We start from the raw sequence: 19,341 nt of genomic DNA, 5'->3' as shown, positions 1-19,341 counted from the left end.
TACACACACTTGCACGAACAATCATAAGTACACATGCATCTCCATAAATCCCTATTCCAGATGAGGAGAGAGGGCAGCCCCAGTCTCACCAGACAGGTACAGACACTGCCTGGGGCAATGTTACCTGTAGCAACTCATTAGGACCACTGGAACAATTTGTACAGCTACAAACTAAAAGAAAACCATCCTGACAGTTTCATTGCATCGCCCTGACCTCTAATGCACAGGCTGATGTTATCCTTCTGGATTCCCTGTCAGTAAAGGATCAAGTTTGAGTTCATTGTCATGTGCACACAGTTATTGGCTTGATTTCCCGTGTTTCCCCAACTGTGGAGACAAAGACGGATGATTTAGAAATCCGAGTGAACGATCTTTCAACGATTTGTCATTCTTATTTCCCTGTTACAACATCGCTACTGTATGTTATTGTGGAAGCTTTTACTTGGACAGGAATTGCATATCTAGAATACAAGTGATAATCATTCTCAAAAATGTTATGGATAGAAGTATTATCTTTAATCTTTTCTGAGGGCATTCAAGTGATTTGATTGGAGGGAAAAAAAGACAATATTACATCAAGTTGTGGTTTTTCTGTTCGTTTTCTGACATGTGACACTGTCTTGTTTCAGGTGTTTTTCTGAATAATGTCCTTGTTACCCTTACTCAACATCCAGGGCTTTGTCCCCTGGCTAATCAAACAGGGCTTCTCTGAACAATGTGACTAGGTCTGTTCAGTCACCCTTGGCTGTTTTCTGCTGAGGCAGCAGTTGTATGTTGGGCTTAAGGAGACTTCCAGTCGTACAGGCGTATAATGAGACGATCTGAAATCTCTGCAGGTATCCCAAACTTGATTAGCATTTTGTGAAGCAAGGCATTCCTAAACCCATCCCCGAGAGACTGTTCAGTATTTATGGGGCAAACCTCATCTAACCAAGTCAAGTTTTTATTTAGGCTATTTTCTTTTTTTTTTACGATTCTTGATGAGCAAGCGCACAGTTATCTTCGGGGGGTGCATCCGTCATCCAATTCCCCTCCCAGCCCTAACAGACCGGTGTGTCAATCATCTTGGTTCTTCTTCAGAGTTATTGATCCCCGGCCTGACCCATAGACCCTGAGGGGATTCATGGACGAATATATGGGCCCCGGGGGGGGTCACGAGTAACCAAGCAAATCTGATGTCGTAGATCAATGGACAACGTCGGACTTCAATGTTTAGATTTTTCCGATCGTAAGTGGTTTTCTCGGTTACGGTTGCAGATCTAAGGTTCATCATGTAAATCAGCGATCCTGAAATAAAGCCCTCACTAAATGTTGACTTCCAAACTTGATTTGCGTACTCGCGTGATTTATCTCAGCGAGAACAATTATGAATGCTTGACTGTGTTTGTGCTTCCGGTGTCTAGAATGCTTCTCATTTAAATGTCACATGAAGTTTTTCCTTGACAAACACCCCAGTCTGACGGTGGTTTATTTATATATTCCAAAGTTAAAGAGTTCGATAGGGTATGTTTTTTGTGTCCCCCATCTATCTTCAGAATAAAGTCCCAGCGCCAACGAAAAATATTGTTTATGACTTGTGATGAATGAACAGAGCATCTGGTTGGGCCATCTGCCAGTGAATTTAGGAAGCATAAAAACTAAATGTTACAACTATGTGAAAGGTACTCCAAACCCCTAGTTTTCAATCGGTTTCTCTGGGTGTGACTGTAATGTGGTTTCACAGCGAGCAGGGTCAATTTCAAAGGATCTATTTTTCATGAAAGCGTTCAAAAGTAATTGAGGTTTGTTTGATTTGTTTGAAAGATGCCACTCGTGAAACTGACCTATATCAGGTAGCCTAGTCAGTGAGAGTCAAGCGTGTGTGAAGGCTCTGCAATACACACTTGACCCGAGTTTGTGGATGCGACCATGTTTACATGTTTACAAACCCAGGTTGTGACACACGGCCTGCTAACTTTGTCATCCTTCACTCAGATGTTGACTGTGGACGTTTCTGATCATACTCTCAATTGGCAAACCATTGCATTACAGCTTTCAAAAGTCTGGTAATTTGTATTGAAATTGATTAAACCGTAATGGCCTCTTTACTCACTCTGAGTGTTTAATGTTTGTTCATTCCTTTATGACCGTACGCTCAGCAATACTTTATTAAATAATCCTGGCCAATTGGGCTTTCTGTTTGGCGTGGATAAACATTTTTTATTACAGCTATAACATTCCGAGCTTTGGTAACTGCTGAATCGATGGTTATTAGCATCATTCTGCCACAATATTTATAAAGAGAACAGATTTAACAGCATCAATAACCACAGGTTGTATTTCACAACGCAAAACCTAGTGTGACCAGGTTATTTTCTTAAACTAATCTGAGCTGGAATCGATCTGACAGACGTCAACAGCACAACTACCTCTAAACAAACTGATATGTTGTAAGCTTTGAGAAGACAGCTATGACTGAGAGGAGGTGCATTGTGTGTGTGTGTGTGTGTGTGTAATTGTTGGGGTACTAACTGTATTTGATGGGGCTTACTGTCCATGATGCTGCTGGGACAGCTGATCCAGGACGTGTGATCGGGGGGTAACCTTTATTCTGGAATATCACTTTCTACATCAAGATGTCAGCCAGCAGGATAACACTGTACTCTGCAATATCTCCCTCTCTCTCTCTCTGTCTCTCTTGCACAAACAATCACACACACCACACACACACACACACACACACAGAGAGCCGGATATGGGTGGCTCTGGTCCAGAGCTCATCATTTGGTTCATGTGCCCCAGTCTGACTACGCTACTGGAGCTAGTGCCTCCAGCACAATGTCTTCATCAGAGTGGAACATCTCCCCTCTGGCCCTGTTGGCCCAATGGAACCCCACCCAACAACACTACAAACCCCATCACCTGCCCCCCACTCCCCCTCAGCCCTCCCCTCCCGGAAAGTGAGGGATGATTAATACCGGAGAGATCTGGGTCCGCCATGGGAGGGAATGAGGGAACAAGGGAGGAAGAGAGAAAGAGAGGAGGGAGGTCTGTGGGGAGCAATGGAGGAAGCCTGAGGAAGACCGGGGATGATGGAGGGAGAAACTCAGAGAAGGGAAGGGGAGGGAGGTCTGAGGGGGAGAGGGAGGAGATACCGAGGGAGGAGAGAGGGATGGGAAAGATGGAGGTTGAGTCTGGAGGGCGTGTGAGTGGGCCCTCCCAGTTAAAGTGCTGATTAGAGATCTGTTCAACACTCTTCCTAATTCTCTTCTTCTTAGAGTTACCTACCCTGGCTCTCCTCTCGCTCGTCTCTACGGCGACGCTCTGTTGCCTGGCAGCACCGTTCTCTTCAAAGGGTTGCCGCCGCACGCCAGGCGCTGGCTGATGATAAGAATGGCTCACACACACACACACAAAGTAGTCTCAACCAGACAGCTCACAGTATCTCTTCAGTGGATGATAGGTAGCTGACCTAATTAAGACAGACCCCTGCTACTTAGCTTTCATCACCAGCCTCCTTTCCCTCCTCCTCTGCATCCCTCCATCCCTCTCCGGCTGTCATTCCCAAACAATACAAGTTCAGGAGCGGCTCCCTCGGCTCCAGAACACCAGAGCACCCTTCTGAAGCATTGTCTGCACCAGGGTGTCAATAAAGTTTAGTTGGAGCAGGAAGTAGATGAGAGACGGGGTGGGGGGGTGGCAGCTGACACCCCCCACCCCCCGCTGTGTGCCCCCCCCCCCCACACACACACACACACAATCACACATATACCCTAGAGGACTCGTTGCTGCACTCTCCTGCAGAGCTGATAGGGAACACGCTGGGTGTTGAAACATACACACACATACACACAGTCGCAGACGCACACACACTGTCACACACACACATACATACATACATACACACAGTCGCAGACACACACACAGACTGTCACACATACACATACATACACACAGTCTCAGACATACACACACTGTCACACACACACACACACACATACATACACACAGTCGCAGACGCACACACACACACGTTCACAGTCCCAGTCACACACACACACAAAGTCATAGTCACAAAGACACACTCTCCCCTGGTGGGCTGGTAGACATTATACAGATCTGAAACACAGGCAACTGAATATTTGAATTTAGGCAGCTCCATCAGAGATGAATACTGGGCCTTCTATATGCTCCTATGACAATACATCATTAGTCCATTGCGTCAAATAAATTCACTTCACTGTAAAACCAAAGGACGTTCTCTGTCTCAGCGTTGTTGCAATTTAATTTTCTTTCACTAGCCACTTTCGAACATTTACCAATCCGTGTGTGTGCATTTGTGTGTGTGTGTGTGTTTTTATATGCATGTCTGTACGCATGCATCTCTGTGTGTACATGCTTGTCCATGTGGGTGTTCTCTGTGTGTTTTCAAAGCCTCTGCATTGCTCAAGGCAACTGCTGTACATGTGTGGTAGGTCAAACATGCCCTCTGTCTGCCGTGAGCCTCTGTGTTCCTGGAGCATCGTCGCTGTTGTTCATGAATGATGGCCTCAAATGTGACCTTTAACATTCCACAAACACCATCATATTTCTGAGGCGATGTTGTAACTGATTTATCCCCGTTGACACGACATAGACCTCACTTCTATGCAGGATTGGTCCGGTTCAGTCTTCGCTAGAAGTTTCCATCCAAGACTGTGGTGAAAGGCTGGACTATGTCATTCAGTGCTTTCCAAGTTCTGCATCACAAGACAAACGGCTGCTGTCCCTCCCTCTATATGTGTAAACCCCCCCCCTTCCCCCTGTCACACACCCCTCACACACACACACATGGACTCTCTCTCAAACACACTCACACAACTGACGCTCAGAAAACACGCACACACATGCTCTCACATACACACACGCTCACTCACACACAAACACACTATCTAACACACACACGCAAACATGCACACGCACACATCGACCCACACACGATGTGCCGCAGTTAATTAAAACAGCCCCGACTTAGCATATGCAGCCGCACTGCAGCTTGAAAGTGGAAGCAAATAACCAAATACAAGCATGGTAGGCACCCTCACAGTTTAGTCATGGCTAGACTCATTACCACAGATGTCTGGTCTGGTCGAAGAGAACGCACAGTGAAGGCCAACGAAAGTAATTAGGACAAGCAAACAAAGCTGCAGACTCCAACACATGTTCTCTGCAACAGCACATCAGGCAATGGCACCTACAAAACAAAGACACTTACATAAATGCATATGCCAGGAAGCCGTCGACGTGGAAACCCTGGTAATGAGTCATGTTATTCTGACAGGAGAACAGGAAGGACGGCTGGCTGGGACAGGAAGTTGTGAAGGATTCACATGTCATATCCTGCCAGTCACCAAGGGATGAACAGGCTGGCTGGCACAGGAAGTTGTGATGCCTTCACGTATCAAATCCTGTCAGTCACAAAGCATGCTATGCTAGAAGATCATGGGAAAGCAGTTGTAGTTATCTTTGCCGGGCAGACATGTATCATGTTGTCCTTAGAGCAACTGTCTGGAGTCACGACAACTAAAAACATACTGTTTAACCACATTGACTTGAACACGTTACTTAAAATGTTAAAACCACCAAAGGCCTATCTCCTAAACCAGTCCTTAATACACACATCTGTGCCTGTTCATCTAGAGTGTGGATTGTGTGTGTATTTCTGTGTGTGCGTGTGTGCGTGTGTGTGTTGTATGTGTGTGAGCCTTTTTCTGTGTGTGTCTGCAAGCAAGCATGTGTGTGAAGGTGACATCTCACCCCGGCAACGTCCTGTGTGTTCCAAGGTCTTATTGAGTACTTCAGGGTGAGGTTGACCCCTGCAGAGGCTTGTTAGAGAGGCCGGCCACAGGGTTAACCAGCTCATGCTCTCAGTAAAACAGTCCGGACCACCTATGCTTCAGCTACCCATCCTGGTCTATTGATTTGACCTGGGGTCATGTGGCGTGCTAAACAGTGATGAATGGTTGTTGTCTGTCCTCGTGAGACCTAGGATCTTGTATTTATGACATGTCTTTCCTATGCAAATTTCACCATTTGAAACTTCTTCTGTAAAACGGTCAGAGAAAAGAAAATCCACCCTTGTGACGTCACAAGGGTGGCTCCACCTTTTTAGGCTCTGGCCTGGACCTTTGTCCCGCCCCCAAATTTGTTAGCGCTGCTCTGTGTACTTCCACGGGAATTACAAAGTTTCAACGTTTTTTAAGGATATTGAAAATGGACCACGGTCGTAAATGCAGTGTTCCACGCTGTACAGGGAATGCTGACACTTTGCAAACAAGAGCAAACATCCCAGGGGGCATGGCTGATGTCTATGGAAGTCTAGTAGTAGGCTAGTAGTCTATGAGAAGATACCTGTGAAGTTCGACACTCAATTATTCATTTGTTCGAACCATTTCACCAAAGACAGTTTCGAAAACCTTGGACAATACAAATCATGATTTGCTAAGCCCCAGTTGCTGAAAAGACGTGCTGTTCCAACCGTATGCTCATCACAACCACAAGCTGTAGTAGTAGCCTATGATTTTGTCGCTAAGAGTTATTAGCAATGCTAATGTATAGGTACAATGTGTGATGATTTCGCTTATTGGCAATGGGACTAACGTCACTTCATTTTCCTGACTGTGTTTCATTCAAATAAATAACTTGTGTTGTCATGTAAATCTACAATTCACGATGCATGTTTGGCTACGTTGCGTCTCTTAGCTCCGCAGCTTCGCTCGTTGTAAACCAACCAATCAGCACGCAGCTCCTCCATATATTCATGAGTATACCATAAAAGGGAGAAAACCTCTCGCTTTATTCCCAGGGCTATTCCACAGGGTGCATTACGGCGCATAGAACAGCACACGGGCCATTTTCAGCCAAATAATGTTACACACCCTGTTCAGAGACCTTAAGGAACAGTGTGAAATACCCTATAAAATCAGCATATGACCCCTTTAAAGAGCTGAGGTAAGTGTTGCAGCCCCCTGTTTATTTCCATAGGTGCTACACAGACCTGCCATGTCATTGACAGCCTCCCCTGTGAGATTAACCCTGGCAGGTTGACAGAGTTCTCATCCAATCTCACAGCCCATCCACAGAGATGTCACACTGTGTAGAACAATGGGGTGTTCTGATCTAGTTCTACAGGCTGTATGTCCACAGTGACTGTGGGTTCTGTGGAACACTAGAATGTTCGGATCCACATCCACAGCCAATCCACAGAGACGACAGATTCAGAACTGTGCAGAACACTAGGATGTTCTGATCCAGTGTCACATCTAATCCACAGAGACGACAGATTCAGAACTGCAGAACGTTGGAATGTTCCGATCCATTCCATTTTCACAGTGACATAAGACATAAGAACAATACAACGTTCTGGTCCAGTCTGTCAGGTCCAGATGGGAGCAGAAAGACGACCTCCTCATTATGGCCCACTTACTTGATCTGGGCTCTTTGCCCCCTGTCAAAATGTAAGGATGAAAGGATTTAGCATCAATAGTAATCTGAAGTTATTCTGTGTGACTGTGTTAGCAGCAAGTTCATAGGCTTTGAAGGCCAGGCTCCAGGTCTCTTGCTGTAGGAATATAACAGAGAGAAACAGAGAGAGAGAGCGAGAGAGAGAGAGACAGAGAGAGACAGAGAGAGACAGAGAGAGAGAGAGAGAGAGAGAGAGAGAGAGAGAGAGAGAGAGAGAGAGAGAGAGAGAGAGAGAGAGATGAACAAAAACTGAAAAAAATAACATATTTTAACTGCTTTCAGCAGTACTCCAGTTAGTGCTGAGGCTTGACATTTGCCAGGCCATTCGATACAAACCAACAAAACACCAACAAACTATCTGTTTACAGCTGAGACCAACATGACTCATTTTAATGTGTTCTAATGTGTGTTAAATGTCAGAGTTATAATGGCAAAATCTAATCTATATAGATGCCAGAGGCAGCCTCTCACCGTCCCCCAGCCCCCATCCCAGCACCGACCCCAGCCCCAGCCCCAGCCCCAGCCCCAGCCCCAGCCCCAGCCCCAGCCCCAGCCCCAGCCCCAGCCCCAGCCCCCATCCCAGCACCGACCCCAGCCCCAGCTCCAGCCCCAGCCCCAGCCCCAGCCCCAGCTCCAGCCCCAGCCCCAGCCCCAGCCCCAGCCCCAGCCCCAGCCCCAGCCCCAGCCCCAGCCCCAGCCCCCATCCCAGCACCGACCCCAGCCCCAGCCCCAGTCCCAGCCCCAGCTCCAGCCCCAGCCCCAGCCCCAGCCCCAGCCCCAGCCCCAGCCCCAGCCCCAGCCCCAGCCCCCATCCCAGCATCGACCCCAGCCCCAGCCCCAGCCCCAGCCCCAGCTCCAGCCCCAGTCCCAGCCCCCATCCCAGCACCGACCCCAGCCCCAGCCCCAGCCCCAGCCCCAGCCCCAGCTCCAGCCCCAGCCCCAGCCCCAGCCCCAGCCCCAGCCCCAGCCCCCATCCCAGCACCGACCCCAGCCCCAGCCCCAGTCCCAGCCCCAGCTCCAGCCCCAGCCCCAGCCCCAGCCCCAGCCCCAGCCCCAGCCCCAGCCCCAGCCCCAGTCCCAGCCCCCATCCCAGCATCGACCCCAGCCCCAGCCCCAGCCCCAGCTCCAGCCCCAGTCCCAGCCCCCATCCCAGCACCGACCCCAGCCCCAGCCCCAGCCCCAGCCCCAGCCCCAGCCCCAGCCCCAGCTCCAGCCCCAGCCCCAGCCCCAGCCCCAGCCCCAGCCCCAGCCCCAGCCCCAGCCCCAGCCCCAGCCCCAGTCCCAGTCCCAGCCCCCATCCCAGCACCGACCCCAGGCCCAGCCCCAGCCCCAGTTCCAGCCCCAGTCCCAGCCCCAATGTAATGGGGATTTCTTCTCCTCTCCACGCTAGCATCAGAAGGTCTGGGGCACAGGGATGCGCCTGGCTGTGTTTAATATTATCCTCCAAGTGGATCTCATCAAACCAACATTGGGGTGATCAATATCGAATGCGTTAGCTGGAGTGCAATGCTGTGCTGTACCAACATATCAGTCACAGTTATCGGCTGAGCTTTCATTTACCTCTGTGGTGACCATGTTTTGTATCAAATACTAATAGGATCACAAATAAACTGAGGCTGCCCTTGCCCAGTGTTGACACACTCTATAACACAACACACACACACACACTTTACCAGAGGTATGTATGTTCCCTCTACCACAAGCACACGCACACTCTACCACACACACAAGCACACCCTCACACACACAAACATACATCCTTTCATTCTCTGCATAAAAGGGATATTTCCATGGAGACCAATCTGTCTCTGATTCAGCATCCAAGCTTATTTAGAAGAGAACACAGCCGTGTGATTCCTGCATCAAGTGCCTGTGAACATGGAGCCGGGCGAGGCCTTACAGAGCATGTCAGGCCAGGGACAGTAGAGAGACCAGGGACAGTAGAAAGACCAGGGACAGTAGAGAGACCAGGTACAGTAGAGAGACCAGAGAGAGCAGGGGCAGTAGAGAGAGCAGGGACAGTATAGAGACCGGAGAGAGCAGGGGCGGTAGAGAGAGCAGGGGCAGTAGAGAGAGCAGGGGCAGTAGAGAGAGCAGGGGCAGTAGAGAGAGCAGGGGCAGTAGAGAGAGCAGGGGCAGTAGAGAAAGCAGGGGCAGTAGAGAAGCAAGGTCACGTTAACCCTGCTCTTCTGCGGTCACTCCAAGTTGCTCAGGTGATTTTTTTCCCTTATGTCCCTGGATATCGGAGTTCTCTTTCACTTAACCTCTCTCCCTCCCTTCCCTCACCCCTTCCTCACCCCAAAAACAACCAACCCGCCGTGTTTGGATGAGACCACACGGAGAGGAACATCCAGCACGAGAACTACAGCCGCGCTGACCCTCTGGACTACATTTCTCCACTGAGACAGGAGTTTATCGGCCTCTCTGATAGGACGGTTTGGCTGCAAGCCAGGACAGAGCTGGGGGCACAGTTTTCAGATGGTACAGAGTCTCGCGGGGAGAGAGGAGCCTGAGAGATGGGCACAGACACAGCTGTACACACAGAAACACTACCCTGGCATTATGTGTGTGTGTGGGGGGGGGGGGTATGCTTGTAAACTAGTGGGTGCAGGAGTTTGTGTGGGGGGGTTTGGTGTTTGTAGGCCTACTTGGGGGAGGGGAAAGCGTGTCTGTGTGTGTCTGGGTATGTGGGGGGGGCTGTTTGTTGGGGGTGAGGGTTAGTAGTGTTAGAAAGGGTGTTTGGGGGGGGGGGTGGGGGTAGTTAGTGTTTGATTGCGTGGGTGTCATTATTGGGAGGGGGGTGCGTGTATGTGGGTGTTGTGTGCTTGTGTTTGCATGAGAGAGAGCGGGATAGGGGGACAGGGAGATACTCTGAAGGAGAGCGAAGCGTGGAGATTGGAGAGAGCAAAATAGACAAGTTAGAAGGGTGGAGATGGCGGGGTCACAGAGGTTGTGGCTAACCTCTTTGATGTCTGCAGTTAATTGGTTTTCTCCTCAGCCAGAGAGCGAGAGAGGAGGTCTTGTATCGAGAAGTGGAGAGTTTGTCTGAAGCGTTCTCACCCAGCAGTTTACTCCTCGTTACCTGTGCATCGGGGAAAAGTCCATTAACAACCCAGACTCATCTCCTTCAAACACTCCATAAGTCAATGTAAATACTGTGTCATATGTTCACTTGATAGACTGTTACTCACTCAGGCAGTTATGTGGCATTTGTTGAAAATACAACTGGATATAAACTGGATAGAATGGCAATACTAGCTAACTGATATGTTTGTTCGACACATTTTTACCACAATCTTTGTTATGACTTACAGAATATGCTGAGATCACATCATTTTATTTAACACAAGTTTACCTTCACCAAAAATACAAATGTCAAAGTCACTGTAATAGTTCAAAGTTAGCCAGGGTGTTTTATTTTGATCCTGTTCCCCTTTTCGCTATAAACAATGCAAACTAATGCGCCCGTTCTTTGCGAGGGCAATTTCTAATGGGAGGTATAAAATATGGGACAGGGGCTGGGGGAAAACTCTGAAAGATGCAGCACAATCATAGTCACCCCTTCCATGGAGGAAAACAAAAGTACATTTCTTCTTGATTTACTACTGTTGTTGCTCTAGGTGACACTAGTCTAATTGTATTGGTGTTGATTACCATAGCTAGGTTAAGTTGACCGCAATGCCAAGGTGATTAAACCACTGCCTGTAGCTGCCTGGGTCGTTCTACCACAGAACTCAAACTGCCATCGGTCGCCAGGATTATGTCAACAAGGTTTTGCATCACACACATGCTCACCAAGTATGCTTCATCGCCAAGGTAACCCCCAGACCGCTGTTGCTGCAGATTATCCATGTAGTCATGTCACGATCACGTGTGTTCCAGCCGTGATCAGCGATCAACCGGGACAGCCCCCTCCTCCACAGCTACCTCCGCCCCCCACCCCCCACCCCCCAGGCTGGACTGACTGACACACACCCCATGCTGTCACTGCGGTGACGTGACACAGCCCAGGATGGTGACGGAAACACGGCTCAAGTTGCTGGAGGAGGGAGAGGAACATCTGTGTTGTCTCCTGAGTTGTGAGAGGGCTTTTCTGCAGCTGTTTCTGGATGCGATGGTTGCTTACCTTTATCAGTCTGCCATAGGACAACATTACAGAGGAGAGTAGACTACTCACAGATCTGGAATGTACTATTACAAAAGACATCTTTCCCTCTGAAGGCCCCCCCGTGGGTGCGTGAGTGTGTGTATGTGTCTGTGTGTGCATGTGTGTGTGTTCAGATTGATTGTTTTTCGGTCTCCTCAGGGTCCCTGCATGCTAATTGTCCTGTCGGCACGGTAACAGGACCTGACCATTTCACCTAGTCATGGTTCAGTGCAGCATTGCCTGCCATAGCAACAGCTCAGTTGCAGAGCAAGAGAGACCCCTATCGGCCAAAAGATTTAACAAACATGACTTTAGAAGAGTCTGGCTCAGTGAATACCTGAATATTTAATTAGGATTCCACCAGTAGCATCTTGACAAACTTCTGTACCGTGTTTGTGTGCCTGTAGGTTAGAGATTGTCAAGTGCAGCCTAATTTCAATGTGCTTTTGTTTTGTAATGTTTATGTGTGTTGGTTAGCAACTAAATAAATGCTAATATGATATGCGTTCCAAGTTATTGGAAGATATCAGCAGTAATGAGAGGAAACGCGCACCATGCAAAGACTAATAACCACTCCTCTTGTGAGAAAAACGATGCTACTGTATATGACATTAAATCTCCATGTCTCTTCATATGATGCCTTGGTTTACTGATTGTCCGGCGTGCCTTGACAGTTGGTGGTACTAGTGATGTGAGGTATCTCTCTGAGGCGTGTTGCTGGAGGCCTAAAGGCTCATTAGCAAGCCCGCTATTTGATTATTATGCTGGACTCCCTCCCTGCAAAATTATGCCTGTAATGGAATTTAAATGAGTTTCCCGGCTGAATTAATTTACCGGCTATGAATACACACTTGCGAAGGCAGGCTAAGGCACAAGCAGGCGGAAGACACATTTGAGGAGATGGCATCATTTGTAGAGGGATGCTGTGTGTGTGTGTGTGTGTGTGTGTGTGTGTGTGTGTGTGTGTGTGTGTGTGTGTGTGTGTGTGTGTGTGTGTGTGTGTGCGTGCGTGTGTGTGTGGGGGGGGGGGGGGTAAGTGAAAGTAATGAGACACAGGCACTACTCTCTCACTCTCTCTTATTCTTTCAATGACACAAACTAATCTTCTAAAATGTTTAAAGGACAGAAGCCTGAAAACAAATGTTTTACTTTCAAGTGGCTGTGTTATTCTGTGTGAACAAGTGGCCAAATTATATTCCCTATCCTTTAGCAATCCCCAGACCGCAATGATAGCGTACTTGGTGTGTATTGATCTTTAACTTGTACCTCTGCTAAAGTTCATGAGGCAAAAATCTGAGACAGGAATATCCTCTCCTGGTACAAAGCAACAGATTTGTCCATATAAAGTGGGAGTAAAAATCAATGATGAGCAGTCAACACACTTTATGGCAGCAATTACCGCTGTGCAAACTGCTTGCTTTGAAGTTTCAATACAAACATCTCTGAGTAGCAAGGCCTATCTCTCATTCCTTATGGATAGGCCTATTTATAGACAAGGTCAGGACAGCAATATTAACCAGTAACTTAAGTAGGCCTATCCATGAGAGTCACCAAGCTCTTCATATAAGAACTGAGATCCTTGGCTCAGTGTTTTGCCTGTCTTTTGCTATAGTAGCAGTAGTGTCTTTTGTTGACTGATAACGTTACAGGTACATCACATTTACGTTAAGCACCCCCGAAGCACATACTGTGCAGGGGGCAGACCTAACTCCACCTCCAGCCAGCCCAGCTGAAACATTTTGACATTTCATATTCAATTCCATTCATTTAGCAGACACTTTTATCAAATACTAAAAACTTTACATAAAGTACAGCAGAAAATCAAGGATCAGCATAGTGCTTATGGTGTTTCAGTGGTTAATCAAGGAATGATTTGTATTTGATGGCTATACTGCAGAATGCCATGGAACTACAGACTGACCGGGGCAGAGCTGCCGGAAGGTTCCAAAACAGGACAGAGGTCCTGCAGGGTTCTGAGAGTGGATGCTGGACTTCCAGTGGACATTGGTGTGATAAGAGGGGCTCGGGCCGTACCGTACGTTGGGTCAACATGGACTCTCAAGCCTCCAGACAAGAGGCGGGGAAGACACGGCCGAACGCCGACCTGTTGCCGAGGAAACGGATACATCCCCGAGTGTATGTGCACGCCAATGAGCCAGTTCACTCAAGACAGCTTCTCCTGAGTGCTTTATTTGTCTAAACTGTGATTAACCTTCACAGAACAGAAGTCTTTCCACCGAGGATGACGACCACCATAACCATAGCAATCACATTCACCGCGGTCTCATGGTTGCAGGGCTTATGTCTACACATGAATGCGGCCCTTGACGTAATCGCAGGGTAACCATAAGTTAGTTTTAATGATCCATGTGCGAGTCATCGCCATATGTATGGGTCATATCATCATGTTCTGTATGTAAATGTGACATTTAGAAAGTAATATGGAGTCCATTAGTTGTTTGCAAAATAATGACAGTGAAGTGTTCCATTTCATTTGGCATTAAGCCGACCCTGGTGACCCATCAACCAATCGGCTGGCAGCGCTGTCTTCTGCTAATAACTCAAAGAGAATGTCAGCAGACGTGAGGATGAGTGGGCCTCAGGAGAGAAGTATGTTTTTACAGCTCCATTCTTCAGACTATAAGTTCCCAGAGACAGCGCTGCGTGGGTGTCCTCTGACCTGCCGTATAGCTGGAGAAACCACCCACACGCCCCAACCTTCCCCATGAACCCTTCTGTTTACCAGCTGGAAGCTGCTGTTAGAGCCTTGTCTAATGACATAATTTATAACTGATGTCTTGACATGTCAAAAACCGTCTTCACTCGGGCCTCCATGCCAGTAGCTGTATGTGCATTGAGCATTTCACCTCCCGTGCTTTCTGACAGTTTGGGGCGCATCCGGGAAAACTGTGGTTTTAGGCAACCTTGACACACAAACAGTACTGAACTGACCATGATACAGCATGTGTTGTTGTGATTCTGCTTCAGATGGGGAGGCTGGCTGGGAAGAGCTTCTCTGGTGTACAGGAGCTAAGGTGACATCCAGTATGACCTTTGGATGACCCCTGAGGAACACTCATCTTTACACATCTTTCCTGAAAGTCCAGCAGAACAAACTTACATTCTTGTCTGAATTATACAAAAACCCTTTATATGTATATCTTTATATTTCATATTGAAAGCATGATATTTACTGTCAAATCATTTGTGTATCTTGTAGAGAGAAATTAATCAGATTTCTTTGTTGTCATTCCCCTTCACGTCTCTGGTAATTGCGACAATCTGGAAATATTCACAAACTGCTCAAATCAATCTTAATAGAATATTATTTTATTAAATGCTATTTAGACTATATTTATAAGCTCAATGTTGTTAACACGTGGCAAACCATTTCAATCATGACAATTCTGTCCATTCTGTACCTTCACTAATCCTCAGGCCTATGCTACAGGCATCATATCACATGCATTACTTCATTAGGCCACTAGAAGGGGCTGTTAGCTACAGGTATGCATTAATTCTGAAGGTGAAGCGACATCAATCTCCTCCCATCCTGTCTTCACTTGTTGAACTGTGAACGCAGTATTACAGTCCCATCATTGTCATTGGGTAGAAAATCCTATACCTCACCTCACTGACCAGGCAGACTCTCGGTGCTGGGTATAGTAATATCTGGCAATAAGTGACAGCTGGTGATTATGTCAATTTTCTCTGAGACGGATTTGAGGTCCTCGAGGATTAGCCGGATGCTGTGAGAAGCGTTGATGATGCCGCTCTGCGAGTTGTTCAGGTGACCGGTGGCCACGCGGATCTCTTTCGTGGCATTACCGTACACCTGTCGGAGGGTCTGGGTCACGTCGGTGCACAGCCGCCCGTTACTCTCCAGTAGTTTCTGTTGCAGAAGGGTATTGAACTGTTCGGTAGGCTCGGGCCTAGAAACCGGGCGGTCCTCCAATACCAATGGAATGTCTGGGTTGTCTCTGATCACAATGAGCGGAGGCAGCTCCTTATGTAGTGTCCGTGCGTTCTCCGAACTGGAGGCGATAACGAATTTCCGTGCTTTCTCAACCTCTTCTTCGCTGTCGGTCTCTGAGGCCTCGCCGGGAACCTTAACCCCGGCTGCGGCCGCGGAGGGAGCGGAGAGGGAGGTGATGTACACCTCGTCGTCCGAGTCTGTCTCTGAAGCCTCTCCTTGCACCACTATCTGGTATTTGTTGCTCGCCATTTTACTTAGAACACTACACACAACGAGAGAACACAATTATAAATATTGTAATTTCTAAAATGAATTGAAAATGATTACACAGAGGATACGGACATTTGATCAGAAACTGACATGCCTTCACATTTAACAAGAGTCACGAGCAGGAAGTAACGCCGAATATAAAGAAAAGACCAATCGAATGTGGAATCGGAAAACATGTGACATTGGGAATGTCAACAAGCCCCAATCACATGACAGGAACACGCACGCTGGGGTGCTTCTTTGACGCAGCCCCGTGTGCTGCGTAGAACACTAAAACATCCAACTGAATGTTGAGGGGATGGGGTTGTATCTGTTGCAGACAGTATGCACGCTTGTTGTTACAGTGTTGAAAATGATTAAGCAAGCTCTACCGTATGCTGTTAGACATGGTCGCAGACTGCCATACACCACCGAAAGGCGTACGTTTGCTACCTCGTCTCGACATCAGGCACCCGTGATGGCTACCGCAGTCACCGTGCATCGACCACTGGACCTTTCCTAGCTAGCGTCACCGGTCATTCTGGCTGCCAGCTTGGTCCGCTTCTGTGTGGTACAGCACACATTTTTATCCACTGGTGTGTATTGTGAGGATTTCTGTTTACTGTAGAAAGGCAAACCTGTGATTAGAATGTTTGCAAACTAAACGTTTCAAGGCAATGTGTTTTGTGCAGGCAGCTATTTCGTGTATCATGTTACTGGAATTGACTTGGGAGATTCACTGATTTGTTATTAGTTTTTTACTTGAAAGAGCTTGCTGACACTTAGTTGTATTCTTAGGAGAGCGTTCCGTCAAATTATCCGAACATTATGATAATGAGTTATCCGCTTGTCGCTAGCTGTCATTCTCGCTTTTCTTTCAGGATGTTATTGCACATATTTTATCTTATAGAAAGATTAAAAAGCATAAGTAGACCAAATTTTCTAGCATCATTTTAAAATAACACGTTTAGTTTTAAAATGCATTACAATACCTATTCTACTAATTCCATAACATGCGGAAAAAAAAATATATTTTATATAAATCATAACTTTTTAGCCCCCTCACATTTTAAATGTACATTTTTTAACTCTTAAACCCGAAGCCTTGGAGCTATAGGAGCCCATGTGGGCCCAGTCCCCCAGGGAAGAAAACAGGAGGCCAAGTGTGGAAAGACCAGGCGCAGAGAGACCAGGGTTGGAGAGACCAGGGTTGGAGAGACCAGGGTTGGAGAGACCAGGGTTGGAGAGACCAGGGGTGGAGAGACCAGGGGTGGAGACACCAGGGGTGGAGACACCAGGAGTAAATACGGCTGACAACCATGGAGCTGAGAGAGAAGAAGCCCAACAAATGGTGGACGGAGTCAGACACGTTCGCCATGCTGAACCTGATCCAACAGCTGGACCTTGTTCACGAGCTGGACAAGAAACGCCAGCGCAACTACTCTCACTTCCGGCGTCTCCGTAGCAACCTGGCCAGGCGGGACATCATGTTCACCGTCAACCAGATACGCAACCGCTGGAAGAGCCTCAAGCACAAGTACCGCAAGATCAAGATGGCGGGATATCGATCACCAGCGGCGAGGCTGGCCGCCATAGAGTCCTTTCGCTACTTCCGGCTGTTGGACCGCATGCTTGCCCGGAAGCCTCGCACTTCAGGCCCTGACCTAGAAACAGGCTCAACAGAGGGGCACACTGGGGTGGAGAGGACCCCCTCAGACCTGGAGGACCCTACTGATGATGGAACAGGTAGGTTAGATCTCACTTTGTTCCCTTCTCTCTTCTCCTCTTTTCCCTCAGTCCCCTCCCCTCCTCACCACTCTCCTCTCCTCCTTTCCTAGGTGACTACATGCCTTCCTGGCAGAGCTCCATGGCTCCTCCACTAGAGGGCGACAGCGACAACCCCAGGGCCAGTCCTGATGAGCACCAGGCCAGCCCCGGGGCACCAGCCTGGGGGCTACACCCTCCAGAAGAGGCCTGGGGGGGCCCTGGCCAGCAGAGCCCCAGCCTCGGAATCCCTCGCTGGGCAGAGCATGGCTCTGACGAGGTGATGACCCTTGGGGAGTCCGGGGAGTATCTGTATCCAGTGAAGACAGAGCCACAGACTCCCCCCTGCTTGGATGGAGGGGAGCTGGGCAGTGAGCATGCTAGCTTCAGCCCAGGCATGCCTGCTGGTAAGTGGGTTTGATGACAGATGCTGTTTTTAAAAGCACCATTTTCAATGGGGCTATATCGATTTTGAAATCCCTAATCAATTGAACGTGCAACGTAAAATATTAATGTATTTGTTTAGCAGACGCTTTCATCCAAAGCGACGTACTTGGTAGGGATTTAAACCAGCAACCTCTTGATCTCCTGTCAAATGCTCTACCACTGAGCTATGGCCGTTCACCAACTCATTTCTTCTCAGGCACTTGTGAGGACAGCCCAAGCCTGGTGCTGCAGCAGCTGAGCATGTTGAACCAGCAGGTGGCGCTACAGCGAGCAGAGCAGCGGGCCTTCCACTGCAGCCTGCTGGGTCTACTGGACCGCCAGACACACCTTCTGGAGCAGCTGTCTAACAACACGACACGGGCCTCCAAACGCTACCCTGACAGCTACACCCACCAGTCACCCAGCCACCCCACCCACCAGTCACCCAGCAGCCCTATCAAACCAGACCCTGACAGGAATGACTCCTCCAGCAAACAGGCCTTTCCATCCCGGCAGGCCATAACCACCTCGTTCCTGCAGAATGACCCCCCAAATAGACAGACGGACCTTTTGGGGCAGGCTGAGCCCGTGTTACAGACAGACCCATCCACCATGGTGCTGCAGGTCCACAGCGCCTTGGTCCAGATCCTGAGAGGGGTGGAGCAGGTCCAGACCCAGAGACAGCAGCCTTGCTCATGCAAGACCTCTCCGTCACAGCCCCCCTCCCTGGTTCCTTCCCCCTCCCAGCCTTCTTCACCACCCACATCCCCTTCCAAGCCTCCCTCAGAAACCCCTGCCCCACCTCCCCCCTGCAAGACCTCACCCTCCCAGCCTCCCTCCTGACAGACTTCGCCTTCCCAGAGCCTCGATAGACCAGCTGTCTGTCTGGTGTTTAAGGAACCGGTTACAGATACAACAGAGCCCTCCTGCCCTCTGGTGGTGGGAGGACTGAACTGACACTAGAGACCCATCCCAGGACTGTGTAGGAGCTGGGGAGACCTCAACACCCCTTCCAGCTGTTGTAATATTGTCATTAGTCAATAGACCTTTGTTTTGTTGGCTATTTGCTGGTTTGCTGATGGACAGGTTGTGTGGCGCTGGTCAGTGAGTGTAACGCTGTTATGTCATGGACTAATAAAGCACTTGAAATATGTAGGCTTTAGAATGAGCCACTGGCTTGATTGTGATTGTACTACAGAATAACCTTATATATGGTCTGACGTGAAAATATTTATTTGCATTTTGGAATTAAAAATGATGAAAACGTGTTTTTCGAACTGAAGTGTCATCATGTTTG

The 19,341-nt window shown here is 48.4% G+C and overlaps 2 protein-coding genes across 2 annotated transcripts; one reads left to right on the top strand and one right to left on the bottom strand.

The window, feature by feature from the left end:
• Positions 1 to 14,937: 14,937 nt before the first annotated feature.
• Positions 14,938 to 16,054, bottom strand: bloc1s3 (biogenesis of lysosomal organelles complex-1, subunit 3). The gene is made up of 2 exons (XM_047036236.1): positions 15,970 to 16,054; positions 14,938 to 15,867 (listed from the first exon to the last, which is right to left on the bottom strand). The coding sequence occupies exon 2, from the start codon at positions 15,852 to 15,854 to the stop codon at positions 15,261 to 15,263; it is 594 nt and encodes a 197-aa protein (XP_046892192.1). The 5' UTR covers positions 15,855 to 15,867; positions 15,970 to 16,054; the 3' UTR covers positions 14,938 to 15,260.
• A 63-nt stretch (positions 16,055 to 16,117) lies between these two features.
• si:ch211-116o3.5 (uncharacterized protein LOC325902 homolog) lies at positions 16,118 to 19,312 on the top strand. The gene is made up of 4 exons (XM_047036234.1): positions 16,118 to 16,450; positions 16,958 to 17,600; positions 17,693 to 18,025; positions 18,262 to 19,312. The coding sequence occupies exons 2-4, from the start codon at positions 17,174 to 17,176 to the stop codon at positions 18,885 to 18,887; spliced, it is 1,386 nt and encodes a 461-aa protein (XP_046892190.1). The 5' UTR covers positions 16,118 to 16,450; positions 16,958 to 17,173; the 3' UTR covers positions 18,888 to 19,312.
• Positions 19,313 to 19,341: the final 29 nt, after the last annotated feature.

Source organism: Hypomesus transpacificus, chromosome 15, assembly GCF_021917145.1.
Source record: "Hypomesus transpacificus isolate Combined female chromosome 15, fHypTra1, whole genome shotgun sequence".
In the NCBI taxonomy this organism is placed as follows: Eukaryota; Metazoa; Chordata; class Actinopteri; order Osmeriformes; family Osmeridae; genus Hypomesus; species Hypomesus transpacificus.
The sequence above is the reverse complement of the archived record's forward strand: the minus strand, read 5'-3'. Positions and strand labels throughout refer to the sequence as shown.